Consider the following 25,811-nt stretch of genomic DNA (forward strand, 5'->3'; position numbering starts at 1 on the left):
GTGTGCTGGCTTCTTGGGCAGCACAACACACTACTGTGTGTCTTGATAATACTGTGCACAATTATTTACATTAAATAGTACAACATGTTCATTGATAGTGTTGTGTATGCACGTTTTGCGTGTGTAACATTCCAACTGTTTAAATCGACTGCTCAATTAGACTATTTTGTCAACAAGTGTATGCTTTGTTACAGTAGTTGAGCAACGTTCTGTATATAAATGTATGGATGTTCAATTTTACATACTGTTCAATTATAGAACTCCCTCAGATAATCGAGGTTCCACTGTATGTACAATACATGCATTACAGACTTACCTTTGTCCTCCTTTGTGCCTCGGTTGTTTCACTGACAATGTAAGGTGTCAATTTACGGTAGTGCAATATGGCTTCCCTGTGGTGGTATCTGTTATGATTATTGCCTGTATATTCTGTAGTGATTGCAGAAACACTTCTTGTAGTGTTCTTTATTTGTATCACTGTGTAATGGGTGGAACATATCTGAAGACAAAGTGTATACGTAATGGCCACTGCACGTTTCAGTAATTGATTGTTGGGACGTGTGTTCAGATGTAAAGTTAGCTTTATGGCATGCCTGACGCCATTCTTGCTTTTGATGTGATATGCGTGGGTTCATTAGTCAGAACTATGTTACAAAAAAGTAAACAAATAAGTAGAAGTAAATATTTTTAAAAATAGGGATCAAAGAATAAAAAAGTAGTGAAACAAAGGAATAGCTAAAAGTAGTAGAACAAGAGAGGTTGTCTATACCTGCATGGACATTTGTGACTAGATTTTGAAGAAACATTAGAAATATGGTTTTAAAGAATTTATTACTTGCCAAGGATAGTATGAAATTTATACAAGAGATGCATCAATCTATGTATTACCTTTCAAACCACTTCCAGTACTTGCAGCTGCTTGAGAGGTCCCCGCCAAATAAGATAGAAAATCTGAGCAGTTGGATGAATGAAGTCATATTGTGAGTGCTCTCAAAGGGGTGGTGGGTGGTGGGGTAGGCAAGAAATCTTCAAACTGGAGGCAGGTTCCAGACACAAGATAACAGGGTTGTGCTGGCTTCTTAGTGGCTGACATGTAGCAAAATCAACAGAAAAATGTCTGGCCAACATTATCAAGCCATCCACCAGTAAACCACTGATTCTTGCCAAGCCAGGCCCATCACAAGGCCATAAACTGCCATTTGAGCTCTTCACACCACCCAGAAAAGATGTCTGTTAAAACCAGCCTCGAGTGGTTTGAGTAGTACTGAGGGTCAGAACTAGTAGTACAGTAGTGTAGCTATCCACTGGTGGTGTTAGTGTGATTTGCCTGATGTACGAAATTAATCCCTAATTCAGTCATAGTATATATACTTTGAAGTATAGAGATTAAATGTTCATTAATTAATGTATCTGCAGGTATAGGCAGCCTCTCTTGTTTTGCTAAGACAGTTGCATTCTAAGTCATGTATGCTATCTAACTCAGCCATCTGCACAGTTAATAAAATCCACCCACCTAATTTGCTACGTTGATATTGGTTCTTGAGAAACTATTAAGCTTGTGTGGCCTATAGTGAGAATTCTACTTAATCACATACATCATTATGTACACATGTGTGGCACTATGTGTACATAAGTTAAGCACATGCACTTGTGTATATAAATCATATGCAGCTGTGACTGTAGGGCTGGCCATACTAATCAGTCACATGTATACACATGTATTTAGTATAACAAGTCACAACAGGTGACTACAACATGCTTGACCTATCAGGTGAGCCATCATGTGCCACTATATCTAAATATGTTATCAGGTCACTGTACTAGTGTACTGTAGTGAATACTAAGTTGGTTATGGGACCCATACAATAGAAGCTTTGCTGTAATACTGTCTAGGTCGTACCACCTTGTCTATGGGTTCGTGTGTACCATTCGTATGTGTTTACTATTAGCCATTGCTACAGCAGTTTAGGTATATCCATACATTGTTCAGTTTTACTTTCTCAAAGTTTTTTTAAAGGTTGCAGCAACCAGTAGTTGTCATTTTTAGTACACTGTGTGGGTACTACTACTCTGTTGATTCTTTGGTGTAATGCACAGTATTGTGGTTATCACAATTATTGTAGGCAGACTTGATGCATAAGAAAATAAACTGAACTGTCATAAGTAGCCTATTATGACTGGTTTAAGTTTAGCGAGTTATCACAATTACATTAATTAATTTGCTGCCTCTAGTTTGTAGTGGGGTTCACTCATGTACACAGATCATCCAGCTATGTACGTCCGTGGGATTTCTGTAATTGGATTTGTGGGTTGGCAAGCATGCGATGGTGAAGTGATGGGATGGTACTAAGCCCTTAATAGTAATAATCTAGTGATTCACTACTTTAGTGTCTTGTTTGTGTTTATTCCTTTTACATGTTGTTATATAGCATTGCATTGGATATCATATTCACAGCATTGTACTGAGCTTTACATAATTTCAGTGCTTCTTAGAGAATTTACCAAGTGTGTAAGTAAATCGCAAAGTTTTCATTTTGTGGCTAGGCTATCATGCTTACAGTAAACAGTTGTGTGGGTTGGTTTGGCAGGAGTTTAACCACTGTGAAATTGTATGATAAAGGCTTGCACACTTTAGATGCTTTAAGCTGCTGGTGTAACATCAGTCGTGAAATCACCACTAGCAATGAAAGTTTGCATTACTGTAAAGGACAAGTATAGCTAGGCAGATGTATCAGTAAAATACAGTAACTAGAATTATTTCTCATGTGACATAACTGTCACATGAATGCATTCCACAACCACTTAACTCCTACTACCACATTGACCTTAAATAGTCATCATAAATACAATTCTAGTTACTTTTGGGGGGAAATTTCATGTCTGTTGCTATCTTTTAAAATATGTAAGTGGTACACTGATGGAAAGTTGACTGAATTGAGGTTCATGCTTGCTACTACTTTAATATATTTATGCCAACTATAATTTTGTGGCTAATGTTCGTTATATAAAGTACAATGCTGGTAAACTTTACCACAAATCATATGATCTAATTTACCTTTAAGAAACCTTACTATATTTTAGTCAGACAGTGGTTTATTATATAGTTATACAACGGCCACGAGTGCTCTGCCTGATATAAACGCACGAGCCTGAGGGCCGTCAGGCCCGAAGGCAAGTGCGTTTATACAGGTAGAGCACGAGTGCACGTTGTATAACTGTTATGTACCACTCACCTAATAGGTGGGGAGAGTCTCACAAGACAGCTGTAACACTTATAAAGGCCAGGTTTCTAACATCGATTGTGGGTAACCAAGCCAGACGTTGCGATGACGTTCCCCCTGCAGTACTGCAGCCACCTGAGATATTGAAAGCTAGTACGCTATGGGTTATATCACTAACCTGCATTCGCTGTTCGACTCTCATTATGTAGTGCTCAGCATGCCAGTGTGCCATATAGACTAAGCACCAGATTAATCACCATAGTGATTCTCTCGAGCGAAAAAAAGCAGCTAAATAGACGGTTTAAGTAAACAAAATCTAACTACTAAACGATACTAGTCTATTTCTTACTATTCACACTGGCTAAACTCGAATCTGGTGGCATGACAAAACTGGTTCCCACAATCGAACGTAAAGGTTAGTATTATTTAGAATATATTTGTTTTATTGAATCATTGTCGAAGTGGACTACAGTTTACTCTGGGCTAAGATGGCACCAGACTAGTAAGGTGTATAAGTACGTTTATATATGTGTAGACTAGAGTTGTGGCCACCCGCGTTGGCTTTTTCGATCGCCATTGGCTGCTTGTAAACATTATACGTATTGGTGACGTTATGGCCCACAATCGACCTTTACATGTCGGGCTATAAAAGAATTCGAGTGATCTGTGAAGTGTCTTTCCACCTATTAGGTGAGGTGTCGTAGTGGTCTTCGCCACCGGCACTTGTGCTATGCTGCACAAAACCGCAGCCAGTGCAATATCTGTATAATGCACTGCGGTCGGTGCATTATAACTTATAATGCACTCGTTGTGGTCTACAAAACCGCAACCAGTGCATTATAAGTTATAATGCACTCGCTGCGGTCTGCAGCAGTGCAATATACAAATTATGGCACTGGCGGTGCCTTTGAACTGCCCACGCAGAGTGGTACATCTTCTTACAAACTACCAGTCTGGTACTCCTGTACACATGACTTGGATGGTGTGATAACCTTGGCTTGTACCTGGCTTCAAATACCACGTGATCCTTCTGCCTGGACTTGTAAGGATTTTTTCTATGATGTTTCACCATTTGCTAAATCAATATGAATTTTACTATTCATTGTTGTGATCATAATTTTGTTGGAATTAAATTATTGCTATGTGAATAGTATGTGATGCAACATATAAACAGATTGTGTACAGATTTTAATAACTAATAGCTATTGTTTAGTTTTTATTCATTTTGACAGTGAACAAAATGAATGACAGTGACCATTGTTTATTTTAAGAGTGACCATTGTTTTGACAGTGACCATTGTTTATTTTAAGTATGTGTGCATGTGTTATAGCTTGAATAACATTTTGCAGTCTGAGTAGTCATGCACAATACTCTAATGTAATACCCTATATATAATGTGCTGTAGTATTATTCCCATTTGTTGCTAATAATTAAGTTTGTAGTTAGTTTCATAATATTATAGCACTTTGTAGCAACTACACAAGTACCATTTTGTCTCTGTGCAAAGTGCAATACATCAGCTTTGGCTGCCACCAGTGCCATATCCTCTGAATAAGAATTAGTTATGTGCATGTGCAATTATTTTTATGTGATCCCAATGAGTATAGATTATTTGTCAAACTGTTTAATACATGTTACATAAATTTTAATCCGGTAAAGAGCATTCTGAAGTATAAAGCAAATTTTGTTCAATGATTTGTATGACCCAATATCAGTTATAAAGTACAATGCAGATTTTGTGCAGATTGCTGTACCATACTCAATTCAATGTTCAATAGTATATCAAAAAGAAACAACAAACCATGCATGCAATATGATACATAATGCTCACTGACTGTTAATGAATTTACATGTAATTTACAACATGGCAATGTGTACACACATTAGTTTGTAAATGCATGATTGTTTACTGATTAGTTAGTTTGTCCAGCTTTGTTGCACGTGTAAACCTGTGGAAAGTCTGGATCAGCAACAGCTTCAATACTTTGCCTCCAAGAACATGTTGGCTTGCAACAATCCATCATAGTGGTGGTACGACCATTGTTTTGAGGACTCAGTTCAAACATAGGCTCTGGGTGCTCAATGTCATCTTTTCTCCGGAGACCAGTTGCCCTGTAGAGAGAGGGAGGACACTGTACCCTTTGCCATTGGACATCAAAGTTAGCATGGTAGTTTCTATGAAGAGCCTCTGTGCATCCATAAATAAGAGTTTGATCAGGGAAAGAATTCCCATGGGTGAGACCATAACATTGGCCTGGATTATGTACTCCGCCTCCATAACAATTTCCATCTGGAGTCCAAGCATTGAAATCTCCTGAGTAGTATGGTGCATTGCAGTGTCCACCAGAACACACTCGTCCATATTTGCAGTCAGAGGAACATGAATCATATATTCCAAAGCCGCCAGCTCCAACCATGATGTCAAACTGTCCGGAGCCTACATCAGAGCCAGTGTTGACTGCTTGTACAATGTACTTATTAGGTGATGGCCAAGGTCCTCCACCTCCAGTGATCTCTAGTTGATAACAGCTGCCACAGTCAGAAGCTTGACCAATTCCAGCCACACCGTACATGGCCCACGAGTTACCATCAGCCTCAGCAGCATACTGTAGGTCTGGACTGAGTAGCATGAGATGAGGGCACATCCATCCAATGGTGCCATCTCCTCCTCCACCACATCCACTGTCAGTGTTATAGTCTGCATTGATTGAAGTGTTGGGAGCTGAGTAGTGGTTGATAGAGGATGATGAATGAGGCCACTGCCATAGAGAGGGAGGCATGGATGCTGCAAAAAGAAGTGAATGATTACTTCAAGGATATAGCTGGCAGAAATGGTGTACTATATTATAGCTAGTTAGTTATACTTTTAAACGTGTTGCTGTCACACCTTCAATGCTGTCACTGTAAAGCTTAATAATAATAGCAAACGTCGATGCTATGCTTACCAGCGATGCCAACCAACGCCAGGACGATCAGTCCAGTTTGCAGCTCCATATAGTTAGCTCGTATAGATCAGGTAACTATATAGCTATTATATTCCTCAGTCCTGAAGGCAGCAGACACACAGCAGCAACCAAGCGGTAGCAATGCTGGAACTCGGCACTCGTTCACCCTTTATAGGATCGATTAGTCATGTGATTCTGTACATCACACTATGAACGTGGGAGTATACACGTGTTCAGTCACACTGACAGGGACTGTTTGTAGTTGGATGGTTTCGCGCGTCACATGCAGTTTTATTCTTTAAAATCGTTTCAAGCTCGAATCGTTTATAGTAAATGACTCGCCATGCATAGTTTTTGGGACTTAATGCTCTAGGTGCTAGCAGGAGGCCCAGCATACCTGCTGCAGTAGATTCGAACCCAGACCGGGTTCGCTGCAGTACCATGCATCATATGGCGGCTTACCATATAGCCTAAACATTTCGAGGGGGAAAAAATTTCGCTGATTTCGCGTTTTTGGGTGTTATCAGCGAAAATTTTACCCTTGAAATATTTAGACTTCCATATAGTCTAATACATTTTTGGGAGTGTTTGCCGGCAAATCCGCGAAAAATTTATTTTAGCAACATTGCTCAACCTTGAAATATTTGCTCCTCGAAATATTTACGCTATGGGTTTCGTTACTTTCACATCGTTTGATGCCCCCTACGTAAAATTACGTAACAACACTGCGCTATAGGCGCTTTTATAAAATAATTATTAAGCGCACTAACACACTTTACGTAGTATCTACAGGGTGTATCTACCGTACGCAAGGAAATTTTGACGTAAGAAAAATTTGACGAATTCAGACTTCAGCAGATTGACCATAGATAATAGTATAGCGGCGTAGCCCCCAAAATTGGCAATATTGTGCACTTTTTCATAAAACCATGAAACTTTCCACATAAATAGTACTCCTCGTGGCATGTAATTTTAGATATAGCTAGTGCCATCACTGAGTTGACCTTTGGTGACTTTTACGGCCATTTTTGTACAGAAAATTGATCATTTTTGTCTTTAACTCCCTGAGGCAGTAATTAACTTGTTAGAACATGGTACCAAACAAAAGATCTTGTTGATAGAAACAACTTGGTTTTTATTTGAAGTCAATAGGTGATTTCATTACAAAATTATGATCATTTTTACTAGTTGCAAAATTTGATAAATTTGCCTGCCCTCAAGGTGTGAATCACCTGTGGGCAGATAATTATGCATAAATTTATCAAATTTTGCAGCTAATAAAAATACTCATAACTTTGTAATGACATCACCTATTGACTTCAAATAAAAACCAAGTTGTTCACAAGATCTTTTGTTTGGTACCATGTTTTAACAAGTTAATTACTGCCTCAGGGAGTTAAAGACAAAAATGATCAATTTTCTGTACAAAAATGGCCGTAAAAGTCACCAAAAGTCAAATCAGCGATGGCACTATATCTGAAAATACATGTATTGAGGAGTGCTATTTATGTGGAAAGTTTCATGGCTTTATGAAAAAGTGCACAATTTTTTGGTTGTGCCGCTATACTAAATACACTCCCCCTGGATATGAAACTAATAAGCGCCACCTGTCCCACCCTAGTTTCGCGCCCCTTGGTAAAATGGCAGCTGACGTCCAGGTGCCTGTTACTACAGCTCAGGAAACCAACGAAAAGTTGCGTAAAGCTAGATATATACAACTCAGAAGAACTGCTTTGTGTCATTTATAAATTAAATTAGGTTTAACTTCCTGCTATAGATCGGGGAGGGTGGGAGTGCCATTAGGGCCGGAATAATAATAAAATAAAAAACCCAGAAGAACTGAAGATATCGTCGCATCGCTGCAAGCTGTTAAAAGAGACTACTGAAGTTCTCTGTGCTGGGCCGGATGATGTAAAATTTAACGAGACATTTTATAGAGTGTACAAAGATATTGAGGAGGAAAAGAAGAAGGAGCAAGGAAAGTCAAAAGCTTGTAGAACTCTTTACTTATACCAAGCGGAGTGACTGCCTGTGCTACTGAGAGGTTTGGGAGAGGAGAGGGCTGGTAGCTGTAATGACTGCATCTTGTGGCAGGTACTCCAACCTCGTTTAGGCTGACATAATGTTAAGATTCCTTGCTTCCCTTGAAAGCATTCAGTTTAACAGTGAGGGAGGTACTTGAATAAGGTAATAGTAATAATGAGGTACTTGAAGATATTCACTGCTATAGTACGTTCACGTTGAGCTGAATCCTCAAAAAACATTTAATAACTCATGGATGCAATTACACATGATCTTGAAATTTGGCTCATTTGTAGTACTGCTTAATCCGCTAAAAATATTTTGAAATCTTTTTGTTCAAATGTTTGACATAATATTTACAGCCAATCAAAATTTTCACAATACATTTCCTATAGGGAAGCCATATAAGTACAGTGTCCATTACAGCCCTTTCCCAAACTTGTAATGGAGCCAAACCGTACATGTCTGTTGTTGACACCTTTGTTGTTACCAATGTTGGCTGAAATGTTAACTCTGTTGAGAAAAATCCATTTTTAATTTTTAGCTGTTTTTCAGGATTCAGCTCAACATGAACATACTACAGTATTTGCCCAGATGCCATGCACTAAATAACATCAAAAAATCACATCAAAGTCCAATTACCTAGTCTTCATCCTAATGACATGACCACACAACTGAACTCTCTGTCAGTATTAATATTTAGGTCATGTGACTGTCAAATGCAATAATAAATTTGCATGTGGCTCTAAAATTGCCATGTGGGTGGGTGACAGGAAACAAGGAATCTACAGTAATATTGGTGGCCTAAAATAATGGTTGGCTGAGTTTTATAGTTGCTGACTGCTCTATTAGAGTATATTGATGTTTAACACTAAAATAATAAATCTTAATTACAATAACCAATGCAGAAGGAAAAGTGGCATGCACGCAGTTAATGGGAAACAAGTAATGGATAAGTATTGGCCATATTCTTGCACTTGTTTTTATATTTTTAATGAATGGGCTTCAAATGCCATGCACTTTCTGTTAAACACTTTAATCATTGCTTGTGACCACTGAAAAACTTTTACTGAGTAGCAGGTATTGTTGTATATAATGTAGTACGGTGGGGCCTCAGTTGTCCGGACCCCACTTATCCAGATTCTCGGTTAACCGAACCACGGAAATGACTGCTCTATTAGAGAAGTGACTGTTCTATTAGGGTATTTGAAATACTAATATTTCTATTTTAAGGTTATTTATGCTTAAGTTTCAGAGATACGGATTTTTCAGACTTATGGACCATCCCTCGTCCCAAAGGTTTGGATAACTGAGGTTCCAATGTATTAGGGAAATGATCAGTTGTATGGCACCAAGCACTAGTTGTCATTGTATGCTATAGATGATTACAGAAAGACTCTTTGATGTACAAGGCACTGATGTGCAGGGTGCTGGTGATCCAGGAGTAAATCTTGAGCCATGCCATCAGTTGACTGTGGTAGAAGAGAATGCCATTCACTATGCAGCAGGATATATTGTCCATAAACTCATGAAGAAACACAGACAAGGCTCAAGTAGTCAATCCCCAGTTATTATTTAGAGGCTTTTCAGTTGCAAGTAAACTATTGGAACAGTACAAGGCTGCTGCAATAAAGAACATTAAAGGGACAAAAGGTATACATAAAGAATTACACTAGTAAAATTTAAACATGGAATTAAGTTTATTAAATAGGTACTACTGAATTTATTATTACATGTCACAGTAACATGACATATACTATGATTATTGCACATAGTTCATACATGGTAGACAGCGGCGGAGGAAGTAGTTGATATGAGGGGGGGCTCCGCTGGGCTGACCCAGACTTATTTCTATAGTTTGGTAAGGTGAAACAAAAAAAACAAAAAAAAACAAAACAAAGGCCACAACCAACTGAAAAGAGTTTTCCACCTCACCAGCTACCATTTCTAGCTGATAAACTACATAAAAATCCTTACATAGCTCGCTACACACTGAATACTTTATTAGAGTGACTGCTCTATTGGAGTATCTTGATCTTTATCACGGTCTTCAAGAAAGATAATTTCGGTGTAATATCATTCGCCCCCCCTCAGCAGACCGAAGGGGGGCTTTAGCCCCCTAACCCCCCCCCCCCCCCCCCTTTCCGCCGCCTATGATGGTAAAGTCATAACAAGTGTATAAATTCACTGTATTAGCTTTGTGTGTCTCCGCTTTGGCAATGGTCTGGATAGTGGAGTCAATGAAACTGTACTCTTCCTCTTCTTAGCTATGTTGCTACTTCCATCATATTATAAAGCTAATGATTTTTGAACAACAAACACTTATAAGTGTGTGACAAGCCTGTAGCGGTGATTCCTATGAAGAGCGTGACATATGGATATTACTGACATTGTGTAATAGTTCTTACTGCTTCTACTTGTAAATCAATTTCATTAGCAACATCTTCTAAATCTTGAGGAATCCATGATACTTCATCTTTACTTGCTTCTGTGGCATCATCACTTGCTTCATCAACTTCATTGTTTGCTTCTGCATCATCATCATTCCTCCCTTTCCTCAAGTTTCGTTCATTTTTGTACTTCCTTCCAATACGACATGAGCTCCTACGTCCTCTTCCCCATCCTGTGCTATTCCCAGCTAGCATCTAGAACTCTGTCATATCAGTATTACTGATAAACTTGTTGTGATGCAGCATTGTGCTTGGGCAAAGGAGGTGATGATTTAAACACTTTATAACTATAATTAGTATTCCCATGGCAAACAGTATAATTACCAGTAAAGGCAATGCCTGCATAGCTACCGGATCAACACAAAAATAGTAGAGAATAGTTGTCTCCAGAGTGAAAAATTATCATACGGCTTTGCAAGTGATTTATATGTGCCGCGCGAATCCAAGGCGGGGCTATAGCCTGTATGAAGTCAGTGCATATTGTCAATTGGGCTTATTGGTACGCACAAACACGCTGCAGCAAAGATTTGGGTTTCATGACACACTTCGATTCATAACAGGGGCGGATCCAGGAGCCAGCAAGGGGAGGGGCACAAACAGGCTAAGTTGTAGGTGGTTGGGGAGATCCAGATTCTCTTGCTAGTTGCAGCATTTTTGAAGCAACAAATAATCACCTCTTAGTAGTGTCTCACTGATGATTATTGCCACTTTGGTCTTTGAAGATGGTTGTGAAGTCTTAAAAACTGTTAAAGGGCTACAAACGTCTGAATTAACAGCAACACGATAATTAATTTTAGAGGCGCTTAGCACGAAGTATATAATCTATGGTGCAGGATAACAATTTAACAGCTAGTTTGACATTGGTTTGCTTCAGTTTCAGGTAAAATTATAATAAGTGCCAGTAAACTGCGCACATTATATAGTTAAACTGATCTTGGCCTGACATAAAGTTTAGATTTAATCACAAGTATGGCTGGCTCTTCCACAAGGTGAAGGGGGGTTGCCCCAAATGCCCTATCCTGGATCCGCCATTGCATAATATAAATGATAAAAAGTCAAAGCTCAGGGTTCAATACACACTGAAAAAACGCGTACATAAATATAAGTGTGTCGAGCTAGCTTTAAAAACGGGCTTTAAACGTTAAAACCTAATTTGTGACACACAACTCAATACAGAAACACCATTTTACATAGCAGTAGCACGGTACTATGAATGGACTTATGCTGACCAAAAAATAAACTCAGTAACCAACCTGTCAACTGTGGTTTCCCGCGGTAGCGCATAATTCACTGAATGGCTTCTTAGGTAGCTAAGCAAGGGGGGCGGAGGTGGGGTCTATTCTACGGAACGGAACGATGAACTAAACCACGGAACGGAACGCTTTCTCAAATTGAAGCGTGCAACTTACCATTGCTGAAACTGCTTATCAGTGGGTGATTAAACATAAGATAAAAAGAATTAAAGGATCTATTGTGGGTTCTTGTTGGTTGTCATTAGTAACGAAGTATTAATTGTGTATCAGTGATGTTCATCCATGGTTCATCTACGGATATATCAAGAAGGGTACTTTATGTGAACTGTTTTGATTATTTTGACTTTAGAAAACAATCTGGGTCAGCTTTTCAAGTCATAAATCAGTGTACAAATAAAGCAAGCAGGAAGACACTGGTAGCTAACAGGAAAGAGCCAGCTGAATTAAGTTAAAACTTGAAGAATTTTGTGCAGTGTGTGAGGAGCAAATATTTTGGCAGATCGCAAGGAGGCTATATTCTGCAAACATCACTGAAGTGTATGCATGGAGTTATTAACAGCCGGTGCAGTGGACTAATGCTGTGTTCAATAGTTAGCTGATTTTTTCTGTTACACAAATTCAAGGATGTGTCTGACTGCTAGCCTTGCTAAATGCCAAAACTCCAAATCTCAATTATAAGCCTTCTATGTATGTGAAACCATGCCGGTAGCCACCAGGAAAATGTGATTCGGACCAAGATGTGTGTGTAATTTCAATGTATGTAGTCAGACCTGAAATGGAACACTCACATTAATTACATACCACCTAAGAATCCTAGGATTTCTTAAGTGTAACATTTCACATGCTTCACTTCAAACAAAACAGGTTAAATTTGTTCGTCTATTTTCAAGTGATTCCCAATCCAGCTGGTCCATGAAATAACAGTGGGATCACATTATTTGTACTCTAAAGTTGAGATTTCAAGGTAGACTGCCAATGTACCGACACTGTTGTAGCATATTTAAGTGGAGGACAAATGAATACAGTAGTGCTAGATTATTTATGTATACAAATTTTTCATAATGAAATTGATATCCCATTTTGATTTGTACCTCCACTTTGCAACATATTCAAGAAGTTACCACCCTTTTAATCTCCAACCACTGTTAATTAACCAAGATCTCACCAGTCTTTGTTTTTTTCCATCTACAATTTTGCTTTGGAACAATAATTATCTAAAGGCTCTAATTTACATTAAGTATTTAAATCTGTAATTCACCTTATTGTAGTTGTACTAATTTAATTTTATTGATTTGTCCGGCTGTATTTTTTCTTCATTTTCCTTTGAAGTTGTACAGTATAGGTAAACAAAGATAATTTTCTCTCCCATCTTATTCTAGGTTTTCTATTGACTAAGAAAAATTTAATTATTTGTATACAGGCTCAAAATTGAGAAAATACAAATAAAGTGAATTAGTATATTATAAAATCAATTTGCTTTTGGATATTTAATGTCTCCAACCGCAACAAAAATTTGATGAATCCATGCATCTCATCGTTGGTTGTCTGAACATTCTGAAAGTGATACCTCGCTCAATCAACCATATATTCTGTTTATTAGACTAAATAAAGTCATGATTACCTAGCCTTTTCCTGTCACCAGTAACTTTCTAGTTAATTTCTCTGTAGATATTGTGCTCTGAAACTGAAGAAATTGAGTGGTCTTCTAAACTATTTATCTTGTCAAGATCAGCAGAAACAACTAACTGACATCCAATCAGCTACTGTATTGTAGTAACAAAACTTGCCTTGGTGATGCAATAAATGAATTGAAGAGACCTGCTTGATATATCAGGTAGTAGAACAATCACTGCATGAGACAGCTATTAATACTTTATTATTCATATCCTATTACATTTTCCTGGAGGCTCCACTGATAAAATGCAATTTCAGCAATGATAGCGGCTAGCCAAGCTGCAAGTTTTGATTCAGAAAGCATTCCATTCTGTAAAATAGACCCCATCCTGGATTCAACTCACTACTCAGGCTGAGATATCAGGCATTAGTCCACTACTCTGTTCACTGCACTGTTAATGAATCATTGATGTTCACACAATATAGCCTCCTTGAGGTATCTGAATGTTTGCTCCTCACGCACTGCACAAAATTCCTTTAGATTTTGCTTAGACTGAGTTGATTCAGCTTGTCACCATACTTGTTTCCTTTGTAGTGTAGCTACATACTGATTTATGCCGATTAGAAAGGCTGGGCCCCAGATTGTGCATTCTAAAGTCAAAGTAAGCAAAAACAACGCACATACTAGTAAAAACAAGTCATGCATTAAGTTCCCTACTCGATACATCCGAAGATGAACACATTGAGTCAGCTATTCCCACAATTAGTGCTTCGTTACTAATGACAACGAACAATAACCCACAATCGATCCTTAAATTCGTTTTATCTTTCTTGAGGTACGTTTGGTTATCTGCTGGAAGTGCCACCGATAACTTGTACAGCAAGCATTCCGTTCCGTAGTTTAGTCCATCGTTCCGTTCCGTTCCGTTCCGTAGAATAGACCCCACCGTTTCCGGACAGCTGGGTATTCCGGACACGTCGTTTTTAATCTGCTTCTGAAGGATGGAATATTATTATTATTTATTGTTAATCAGCAGGACCCTCCAGGGGTATAATGCTGATGTGCAATTACATGTGTACAATTTCAATTAGTTAGGCCCCTATTCAGTGATTATTAGTTTCTCATCCACCGCCCGCATCCTTCTCAAGCTACCGCATAGTAAGCCATTATTTACTCTGTACATGCTCAGAAGAACACGTGATGCCAAACTCTTATAATGTTTTGCTGATGAACGCTACAATTCGCTATATATCGCCAGGAGAACTGTTGTTTTCCTTAGCAAATTGCTGCAGTGCCAGTTGCAATCGTGTTCTATCGACTTCACTATCAGTTGACTGTCGAAAAACAGTTGGCGATCCGGCACGAAAAGTAGATTCAGCTGATGAAGGAAATGTTTGTAGTAAGGAAGAAAGACAATTTGGACAAGGTCTGTACATCAGTGTGAAAATAATGGCATAATGGTAATACCCTCCCGCCCGCATCATAATAATTAGAAAGGCTGGATGAGAAACTAATAATCACCAAATAGGGGCCTTACTTAACTATATAAGTATGTACAATTACGACAAGTTACTTAATTATATACATATGTACAATTACAATAATAAACTATAAAAATATATACAATTACGGTAAGTTACTTAACTATATACATAAAGGGGCTAATTTTTGCTTAAATTCTTCAACACAGTCAGTCTCAATAATCTCAGCATCTAATCTATTCCATTCTGGTACAATTCTTGGGAGGAAGGAATATTTATATACATCAATTCTTGGTTGGTAAGGTACTAGTTTAAAGTTGTGTGAGTGTCGGGTCCGTAATACAGTAGATTTAAATGGGAGATAACAGTTCGGTATAATTAATAAATCATGTAGTACTTTATATAGTAAAACTAGTCTAGCTGATTTGCGACGTTCTTGTAGTGTAGGCCATTGCAAGTTTTCAAGGATGTTAGTGATGCTGTCTCTATTATTTTGTCTCCATGGTTGACCTGTGACAAAACGAGCAGCTCTATGTTGGACCATCTCTACTTGATTTATGTTGGTTTGGTGATATGGATCCCATATTGGGGAACAATACTCTAAAATAGGCAAGACAAATTGTTTATATGCTAGCTCACGTAGATGGCTAGGACAATGCTGAAGATTTCGTCGCAAAAAACCAACAGCTCTGTTTGCCTTATTGCAGATGTAATCTATATGTGGCTTCCATGAAAGTCTGTGATGTAACTTTACTCCAAGATACAAATGTTGTTCTGTAACTGCCAGTGAGGTGCCATTCATTACGTACGAAAATAAACTTTTGTTATGGTGATTAGAAATTTGCATTATCTTACATTTGCTGATGTTAAAAGCCATTTGCCATTTATCTGCCCACTTTGACAGTATTGTCAAGTCTTGTTGGAGTGTTTGATGGTCTGTTGAACTGTGAATAACTTTGTATATTAAGCAATCATCTGCAAAGAGTTTCATTTGGCTACTAATACCCTCAGTTATATCATTTATGTACAGTAAGAACAAGGTAGGACCCAAAACTGAGCCTTGTGGTACTCCCGATGTGACTTTACAATAATTAGAAAAGGAACCATCTACGACAACTTGTTGGTAGCGATTGCTCAAGAAAAACTCTAGCCATTGTAAAATCTTACCTCTAATGCCATAGAATTCAATTTTGCTTAGCAGTCTTTTATGTGGAACTTTATCAAATGCTTTGGACAGGTCTAGTATACCAACATCTACTTGGAGTTTATTATTCAATGCTTTTGCAAAGTGATCAGTAACAGTAAGCAACTGCGATTCACAGGAATGTCTTGATCTAAAGCCGAATTGACAGGAGACTAAGATATCATGAGCTTCCAAGTGTTTCATAATTTGACTTGTGAGTATATGTTCCATTGCTTTGCAAATGATTGATGTCAGAGATACTGGTCGGTAGTTTTGTGGGACAGTTCTTTTGCCAGATTTGATAGGTGACTGAGATCTGGTGCATCTTATTACAACACATTTGGATACATTAAACCTAAGTTGCCATAATGTGTACCCATTATGATAGTCTGTCAATCATCTGAAGATCTTGTTGAAGGATAGAAGCATCATTCTAGCTAATCAGTTTAATCAGTTCAGTATTAATTTTTGTAATGTCATAGGTTTGTAAGGCCCCTATTTGGTGATTATTAGTTTCTCATCCACCGCCCGCATCCTTCTTAGGTTACCGCATGGTAAGCCATTATTTACTCTGTGCAAGCTCAGAAGAACACGTGATACCAAACTGTCATAATTTCTATTGAAACACGATGACGTTCACTGTTGTTTCCTTGGCAAATTCAGTACTGTAGTGGATTCTATTTTCAACTAAAAAGAAAGAGAATTTGGAATTCAGTGTATCAATATTATAATGGCCTAATGGTAATTCCCTCCCGCCCGCATCATAATAATTAGAAAGACTGGATGAGAAACTAATAATCACCAAATAGGGGCCTAACTGCAGCAATCAAAATAAAATGGGGTAGCAGTAAAAACACAATCCTCTAAAAACGCTAACCTGGGGCGCTATTTCATTTTCTGTACGCACTAAGCCAACGATGGCACCATAAACTCAGTCACGCCCTCAAAAATGTAATAGACGGTTACCACGTGACGGTGACCCTATCACGAAAGTCATGTACTCCCTCGCACGAAAAACACTTCGCATTCCAGGACCAGCAGCCAAAGCAGCTTATTTACTACCATCAGTACTACGACCAGCAACCTGCGTATCCGGGATAAACAAAGGAGATAAGTCCATTCTGGTTAACTGGAAGAAAGAAGAAGACGTATGGAGTAAGTTCCATTTCAACTGGCTTCGAGACAATTGTCCCTGTCCAAAGTGTAAACACCCTGAACTAAAGCAGCGACTACTGGACACTTTAGAAGATGCAAATCCAGTCAACGTATCCGTAGAAGGCAAAGACGCTGTGGAAGTGGAATGGAGGGATGGACATCGTTCACAATACTCGCATGACTGGCTACTTACGAATAGCTATTGCCACAATAATATAAATTCTATCAAACCACAAGCTCCTAAAAGGAAGGTGACACTTTGGGATCGTGACACAGTACCTGATCCTCCACCAGAAGTCAACTACCATGATGTACTGGCAGATGACAAGAACTTGTTAGCATTGCTTCAGAAGGTCTATCAATATGGGTATTGTTTTATACTGGATAGTCCACCAATGCTGGAGTCAAATGTCAAGGTAGCTGAAAGGATCGGTCCCCTTCAAAACAGTTATTATGGAAAAAAGTGGTCTATGGAGCTTGGAGATATGAGTGTTGAGTAAGGGCAACATATGTGACCGAATTTTGGAAAATCACCCATATGGGCACATTTGACACCTAAAATATTTAATGTTCGAACACAAATTTTATAGTGCAAATCTACTTGTTAACCCATTCTTAGTACCTTAAACTATAAGAAAATTCTTGAAATATTTTTAAAACTGTGCCCTGCTTTTGTTAGCAACCCGCTAAACATGAAAATTCTAATTATTTCATGCACGCCCATGAGGGTGATTTTCCAAAATTCAGTCACATATATTAGGTGACTGTTTAAACCACAACCCAGCTACACACACTATCCATTCCCACTGCCATTCATGATCATTCAGTTTTTCTTAGCTACGTAGTTAATTTGTACAAGCCTGTGGAAGTGTGTGAGAGTGGTCCAAGGGGTAGCTCACAAGCTGGGACTCTTGTACACTATTTGAGAAATCCAATTATAGATCCATTAAATATTTAGAAATCCTGAAATCTATAATCGCTTATAAATAACGGTTATTTTGATTTCCATCCGTTCATGCATTAATTTCATGAACTTCGAGCGCAGCGACCAGCGAAGATGACAATGACTAGGTAGCTATAATTACTATTTGGAGTAACTAGGTGCTGAATGTTTTATGAATCAACCATTACAAAGTACTATTGTGCTCCTTTCGAGGCTTCTTTGGTCCCCTCTTGTTTACTGCCCTGTTTTTTTTTACACAGGTAGTAGTGAGAACGCAAGTGAAACATCTTTAGAAAGTAGATAATTTTTTTAAATTGCATTTATTAATACTTACTGAAAATAGTTGTTAAATATTTTGAAATACTTAAATATTGGGATTCTTGTACACAATTTTGGATTTTTAAAGTTTGTGAGCTATCACTTGGAGTGGTCTATATAGCCTTGAAAAATTGTCCAGGACTGGGTTGATGAGGTGGGAATGGTTGAAATGTCACCAAATGAGTGGAATTTTAATAGTTTGGTTGTGTTACATCTAGATTAGTTTATTTTATTTTATGGTATTATTGCCCACCTACTAACTAGCGTAAGTCGCCAATTATCAGCAGGTACCAATTATCAGCACTTGTAAAGTATAAAGGCTGTGGGGGATATGAAAGTACCACAATGGGCTGTTATACCCTCTAAAACATTTCTTACAATCATTTTCATTCTGTGATTATTGTTGTTAAAGCACTATACAACTATGCTGGTTAACCATGGAATTGCGTAAAATAATTTTATATTGGAAACCGGTATGCTTTTGCATCTAGCATCAAATGGCTGGCCCCATCTTCGTAAAACTTCTGTGAAACAGAATTATCCTAGGACTGCATCTCACATAAAAATTTCATGAAGGACCAATGAGGCATCATGGCACAAATTGCGCTTTGTGCTGTTAATTGGTCAGTCACGGAAGTACAGTTGCTGATAATAGGTATCCCATTTCGATAATTAGCATGATAGGCATTGTGATTTTCCTTATAAAAAGATGCTCACTCACGTGAGATAATTAAAATTTGGTGCGCTAATATATGAAGGACTGCTCTGTTAAATGGTTCAAACCGGAAGTTCATATGTCATTGAATTAAGGAATTACAAGTTTGTGATGAAATGGTGCCAATAATTGGTACGTAGCTTACACTAGTACTAAAATGGCAGGAAAACCGAAAAGTGATGAAAATTTTGGTGGTTCTTCAATAAGCTTACATGCAAGCTTAAATGCTTTAAATTGTAAACAGTCTCGTATACGGTTGTTGAAAAAGTCACCTGTTATGCTGTGGCCAATACTTCTGTGCTACTGTTAATTCAGATGTTCCAGAAGTCCAGGGTTTGACTTTCCACCAGTGACTTTTTCTCTGGATTCTTTTTCAGTGCATATTTTTGCTAAAATTTATATATACTCATATAGTTTTCAGCACTGGTATCAAAGGCGTAGTAAGCTGTGTATCTGGCTGATTAATGTGATGGAGATCTAGGAGGTGGAAACAGCTACGAGTTGCAGTACAGTGTGTGAAACATGTACACTCTGAAATGCAAATGAAAGCTGCCTCTGGGAGCATTCTTCAACACTACTGATTTTTTTTGGTACAATTTTATGCTTTGAAATCAACTGCCCTGTTAAAGTAGCATATTGATTGCTGTATTAGAGTACTGCATTATCTGCTTTATTAGTATCTCATTCTTTTACAAAATTTAAGTAGATGAAAAAAGTGATCCAACTAGCTGGACTAATTTCTACACCACATTGTAGGGACACTTAGAAAACTGTGTAGCTCATTTGTAGGTATGTATGTATTACTACAGTTTCATACATGCTCTGTGCGTTTGCCCATGTGTTGTATTATAGTGGGGTTAATTTTATTCAGAACTTGTGCTTGACGTATGAACTTCTTTGGTACATGTTTAGAAAGTGTGCATGTATGTTTTAAGCATAAGTGTGCATCACCTTGCAGTCCATTGCGGGGCTCAAAAATCACATTACAAACCATGTGGCTTTGTTTACAGTTTATTAATACTATAGATGAAGGTCTGCTTTGCCTCTATCATAGTGCTGATACTGTTGTCTTACATACATAATGGTACAGGTATAATTATGCTTGAACCATGCTGGTATTTTGTAGCTGTGTGTAAAGCAAGGTAAACATAGCTGCCTTACCTCATGTACAATTCAAATATCTAACTCAACACAACTAGTATTGCTGCATGCAAGTTTCCTCCCTTGTCAACCTTTATTTCTACAAGTATACACAAAAATTTGGAATTTTCAACTATATAGTGTAGAGCAGGGACCATAATACATCGATAAAAAGTACTGAAACAAGCTGGAGTAGTGCATCACACTGAAACGATAAGAAGTGTTATTATATCCCTACTGTGAATTTCCATTATGGTATCTTGAGCACAGTAGGGATATAATACTTCTTGTTGTTTTACTGTGATTTACTATTGTGCACTACTCCAGTACTTTTTATCAATGTGCTATGGTCCCTACTCTAGTTGAAAATTCCTTTGTGTACTTGTTTGTTAACTTTTTTGTAAAATAAAATTATGACTGGTGAACCGTGCATACCGCATCAAAAGAAAGAAATGGTGCTGCACACCCCAGCTCTCAATTATCATCTGAAAAGTGTAGTATCCATTACACTTTGTTGTCAGCTATGTTCAACCCATTACATAGCATTATGAATCAAGAACTGTTCGAAAAATACCTCTGCAATAAAGTAGCTACTATGAAAAATACGGACAATTTTCATTATGAAGGGAAACCATCACGTGCTACCACCAAATCAATACCTTTCACTGTCAGCCAAGATGAATGGGACACAAGGACACTGGTATGCAAGTCCATGAAGAATGCATTGCACATACTGTACCTCTCGGGCCGATGCAACGTTGAGCAGTGAAAAAATCAAACCCGTAGCCTTAGCCGTTATGCTTGTCTGTAGGCATCAGTCAGTTACTCAGTCAATAGAAAATTTTGTTAAATAGTTTTACAGCAATTTGTTGAAAACATTTTGGGTTGATCTGAAAGCTTGTTTAGGCTTATAGTTTTACCTAACTAATACTGCCTCGTTGTCGTCAGGGAAAGGTTTTGGGTAATGTTTTTTCATGGGACATGCCTACACCTTTGTGGTCCCTACGTACTGTATGTGTAATTGGATCATTTATTCGAAAAGTTATAGTTCCAAAACTGGAACCATTACTGTAATCCTACACTAAGTCATTTTTGGATTTGATTATACCTAGTTAACACTCCTAACTGCTATGGAGGTATTGGGGAGGTGGCTTCTGGTCTATATATTTTTTCATATGAAATTTCATGTTCCCTACTGTACAGTATACCATACTGATTGTAGCTGATGAATAATTGTATATGATGAATTGCATGTCCCCATAGACATATCTCATATTCTAAATCAAGAATTCTACCACACACTGATAATCCATCATTTTATGATGCACCAGGTAAGCGTGTTGTGTGTGTGCGCGTGCGTGCGTGCGTGCATGTGTGTGTGCGCGTGCGTGCGTGCATGTGTGTGTGTGCGTGCGTGTGTGTGTGTGCGTGCGTGCGTGTGTGTGTGTGTGAGTGAGAGAGAGAGAGACAGAGAGACAGACAGAGAGACAGAGCATGAGCGTGTGTGCGTGTACATGTGTGCTAAGCTTGAGCCAATTATGATTCGAAACAGCTTATTATACTTTTGAGCAGTGCTCAAAAATCAAGCCTAATATGCTGTTTTCAAAATCAGGATTATGTTTTATTAGAGTATATCAGTATATTGACTAGTGGCTGCTCTATTTGAGGTTCCAATGAAGTGTGAATAATCAGCCAATAAATGGTAAAAATAATAACATTGCATGTTTTTTTTGGTATGGAATGTAGTAATAATGTGTAGTGTGTTAACGTTATGCTGTATTTTTGGCACATGCATTGTGCATTTTAATTAAAAATATTGACAACTGTCCTATTATGCTGGCACAGATCTTAATGTTATTGTTAGCCTATTATTCTCAAAATTATGTCAGCATAATTGGTGCACGCCTAGTGTGTGTGTGTGTGGGCGTGTGTGTGTGTGCTTGTGTGCGTGTGTGTGTGCGTGTTTGTAGTGTGTATGTGCAGTGTGTGTATGTGTAGTGTGTGTGTGTGTGTGTGTGTGTTTGTAGTGTGAATATGTATGTTTAGGTGCATGCATGTGATGTATAGTGTGTATGTGGGTGTGCATGCGTGCATTAGTGTTCAGCAGTATTGAAATTTGAATACACGGTATTACAACAGAAAAATATCACGATATATCAATATGTAGTTACCTTTTTACTGGGCCTTGTATGAAGCGGTGTGCATCCCAAAAACCAAAATATGTAGTTCAGTACAAGTAGGCATGTGTTGTAATTTGACATCCTCAAGGGTGTGTCATCAACAAAGGTAATTAAACACCAAAGGCTGGGTTAAAAGTAATCCTATACTGGTATTCTCATCGATATACCAGTATTTCGATATACCTGTTATCAAAGGCTATCACGGTATGATAACTGGTCATGTTAGTTTATTATGATAAACAGTATTACTGGTATATTGCTGAGCACTAACGTGCATGCATGCATTTGATGTTTGGTGATGCGTGATTGCTTTCGTTGTTTTGTTGAGCAAGAAACTCTACTCACATTGCTCCAGTCAACTCCCTGAAAATGGGGACCGGGTGTTAACTGGGGAGCAGTCTACCTAGCTGTGTCATTAACGGGTACCTGGTATTAATTTGGGAAGCAAATACCAAATGTCCATGTCAACAAGTGAGGCTCAAGAGTTTGTGTGTCTATGCCTTTACCCCTGAGACATGGTAATGGTTCCTATGAGGTACTAGTCTTACCTCCTGGTGTCTGCCCTGACTCATAGCACCTGAATAATGCACAGGTGGCTGAGTGTTCCATTAGGTAGGCATGATTGTGTGTACACAGCCAGCCAAGGCTTTCCTATGCTTTTTGTGTGTTTGTACATGTATGTGTAAATGGTGGTAACAGTGGCGGCAGCAGCAGCAGCCAGGTGATTGGAGAACTTTGTACTCCAACCATTTGGTAACAGGTTTCATGCAGTACCTAGTGATTGTTGTTGTTTCTGTGGGCAAGAAACTTTATTCACATTACCCCTTGTCTACTTAGCTGTTTAAATGGTAAACAGTCTCATTGTACAGCTGTGTTAATGGGAAAGGGGTACAAATGCTAATTATCCATGTCTTAATGTTCAGCTGAGTACTGAGCTTTGGGGACCCACACCTTCATCCATGAGACATAGTAAAACCTCGTGTGGGGAATTTAGTCCTGCCCCTTTTCTGCATCAACTTGAGAGTTTGTGAAATCATAGATAATGTATGTCAATATATGGATTGGAAATTCTCGCATTACTTACATAGTGACGTCATGGGCCATCCTCATTTCGCTGCACGTAAACTTTATGACCTCGATATGTGGAAGATTTCGCCATTCTTGTAACCAGCAAATTAGTGTTTGTTGTTTACAGCTAAGTTAGTTACCACCTACACTATATGGAGGCTGGACTGGGTAGGGACACTGGAGAGTAGTAAACAACAGCGTAAGAAAATTCAGGTTCAAAGGTGACATATGGTGTTTTGAAATGGTTGTGCAAATTTCTGGAAAAAAAAAAAACAACAGAAAGTGCAGCGTTGTTTCTTTACTGCTGTTTACACCACTTGTAGCAGGTAGAGTGTAGTAGGTTAGCTAGATATTCACTGCTTTGCTGTATATTTCCACTGTTTCAACGAAACTTCATAAAACAGGTACTACTTTGTGCAATTGTTTATCTCAAGCTGAGCAGTACTGTAGCATAAAATCTATTTCAATGTATCACATATTTCTTTGGTTGTGTAAATGCGGTGACGAGAAGTAGTACTGCTGCTGAAATATTAGCTGGTGCGTACCTGTCATTGTCACCTGTCACAAACAATATTTCTCCCAATGTCCACACACACGCTATGTTTTTGTTCAGTACACAATGCAACATAATAAACAATGTAAAATGAATGTCCACACCTTCAAACTGGCCTTCAAACAAGTGAGAGACAGCCAAACAGCCACTCAGTACATTTCGTAATGCAGTGGTGCACCGTAACTAGGATAGGAAAATAATTTAACGGGTGTTTCCAATACATTAGGAACACATACATTATCTATGGTGAAATGCACATCTAGCTTAATGTTTCACTGCATGGGTAAGTGTGTGTGACCATATACAGAGTAACTGGAGGCTTTTACTTTGTATGCTAGTGTGTATGTTTGTTTAATGCTTATACTTTCATGTGTGTAAACGTTATATGTGCCTGCATGCATCTGCAAGTGTGTATTGTATTGAGTGTGTTGAGGTTGCTATATACTAAAATACTATGCAGACACTATGGTCAGCACTCATAGCATGCACACCTGTTTTAGAAGTTACTGTCTGAGTACAGAAGCTGTGCAGTACTTTTTGTGTATATATGTTATTCTATATGGTGTAATTGCTTACTACTGCTGCTCTTCTATAGGTTTGGGAATTTTGCATGTCTTAGCTTTAAAGGATGCCATTGGCGGTGGCAGTGTGATGGTAGATGGCTTTAAACTGGGTCATCACATGAGACAACACTTTCCTGAGTATTTTTCATTGTTGAGTAATGTCTCCATACCTTACTACCTGACATTCAAAGATAGTGCAGACTACCGTATCCGTCGATATATATTCTTAGTTGATAGTGATGGTGAACCAAGTGGAATTCATTTCAATCATATTGATCGTCAGCCACTGGATGAAGAGTCACTATACCAAGCCAAGAAGGTGTTATCTTGTGATGATGATGTAGCAATGGAGAAGATGTATCAAGCTATACGTTACTTTCACCAGCTTCTCTACGGTGACCAATTTACTCACAGGTTTGCCTTGCTTCCTGGTAGTATGTTGATGTTCAATAACAAACGTATGCTACATGCCCGTGAGGAGTTCATATCTGGTTTTCGCAGTTTATGTGGAGTGTACAACAGTGAACAAGAATGGCTTGGTAAAATGGAGAAACTGGAGCGTGAACTTGCTTAACAATTGTAATAATGTTTAGTTTTATTGTTCTTCTTGCACATTGAGAATTATAATTGTATTTTAATGTTTAACATGGTAATTTTGCCATTTATGCAGTTCACCTCCAGAGTTAGATTGAACTGAAATTTTCCTTTGTGTACTGTATTATTGACTTCATTAAACACTGCACCTTTAATAGTCGCCGCACTTGAGCAGTACCAGAATCAGTTTGATTCTAGGAACTTAAAAGTGTATTAGTTACGTCATGCACTATATCTTTAATGCTATACAGCCTGTATAAGCTGTTTTTGAAATATATTATGTATGTCATTGTGGGTATAAATTTTATGAAGTCAATTCAACTTGAAGCCTTTAGAGTAAGTTTACTTGTCAATAGTCTCTACCGGCATGTGCATACACGATTATGCATAATCCATTTAAACATCATGTAC

At 38.2% G+C, this 25,811-nt stretch overlaps 2 protein-coding genes across 2 annotated transcripts; one reads left to right on the forward strand and one right to left on the reverse strand.

The window, feature by feature from the left end:
• Window positions 1-4,981: 4,981 nt before the first annotated feature.
• LOC136251725 (uncharacterized) lies at window positions 4,982-6,351 on the reverse strand. Its single transcript, XM_066044154.1, has 2 exons — window positions 6,168-6,351; window positions 4,982-6,007 (listed from the first exon to the last, which is right to left on the reverse strand). The coding sequence occupies exons 1-2, from the start codon at window positions 6,214-6,216 to the stop codon at window positions 5,136-5,138; spliced, it is 921 nt and encodes a 306-aa protein (XP_065900226.1). The 5' UTR covers window positions 6,217-6,351; the 3' UTR covers window positions 4,982-5,135.
• A 10,758-nt stretch (window positions 6,352-17,109) lies between these two features.
• LOC136249342 (uncharacterized) lies at window positions 17,110-25,480 on the forward strand. The gene is made up of 3 exons (XM_066041295.1): window positions 17,110-17,822; window positions 21,706-21,773; window positions 24,839-25,480. Exons 1-3 carry the CDS (start codon window positions 17,167-17,169, stop codon window positions 25,378-25,380), a joined length of 1,266 nt encoding a protein of 421 aa, XP_065897367.1. The 5' UTR covers window positions 17,110-17,166; the 3' UTR covers window positions 25,381-25,480.
• Window positions 25,481-25,811: the final 331 nt, after the last annotated feature.

This window comes from Dysidea avara, chromosome 3, assembly GCF_963678975.1.
Source record: "Dysidea avara chromosome 3, odDysAvar1.4, whole genome shotgun sequence".
Classification (NCBI taxonomy): Eukaryota; Metazoa; Porifera; class Demospongiae; order Dictyoceratida; family Dysideidae; genus Dysidea; species Dysidea avara.

What these genes read in the sequence shown, in the direction of transcription:
- LOC136251725 (XM_066044154.1), bottom strand. Translation starts at nt 6,216, where the DNA reads ATGGAGCTGCAAACTGGACTGATCGTCCTGGCGTTGGTTGGCATCGCT. An exon ending in GGCGTTGGTTGGCATCGCTG is followed by an intron (nt 6,008 to 6,167) that starts GTAAGCATAGCA and finishes TTCTTTTTGCAG; the next exon opens with CATCCATGCCTCCCTCTCTA.
- LOC136249342 (XM_066041295.1), top strand. Translation starts at nt 17,167, where the DNA reads ATGTACTCCCTCGCACGAAAAACACTTCGCATTCCAGGACCAGCAGCC. An exon ending in CTTGGAGATATGAGTGTTGA is followed by an intron (nt 17,823 to 21,705) that starts GTAAGGGCAACA and finishes ATGTCCCCATAG; the next exon opens with ACATATCTCATATTCTAAAT. An exon ending in ATCATTTTATGATGCACCAG is followed by an intron (nt 21,774 to 24,838) that starts GTAAGCGTGTTG and finishes GCTCTTCTATAG; the next exon opens with GTTTGGGAATTTTGCATGTC.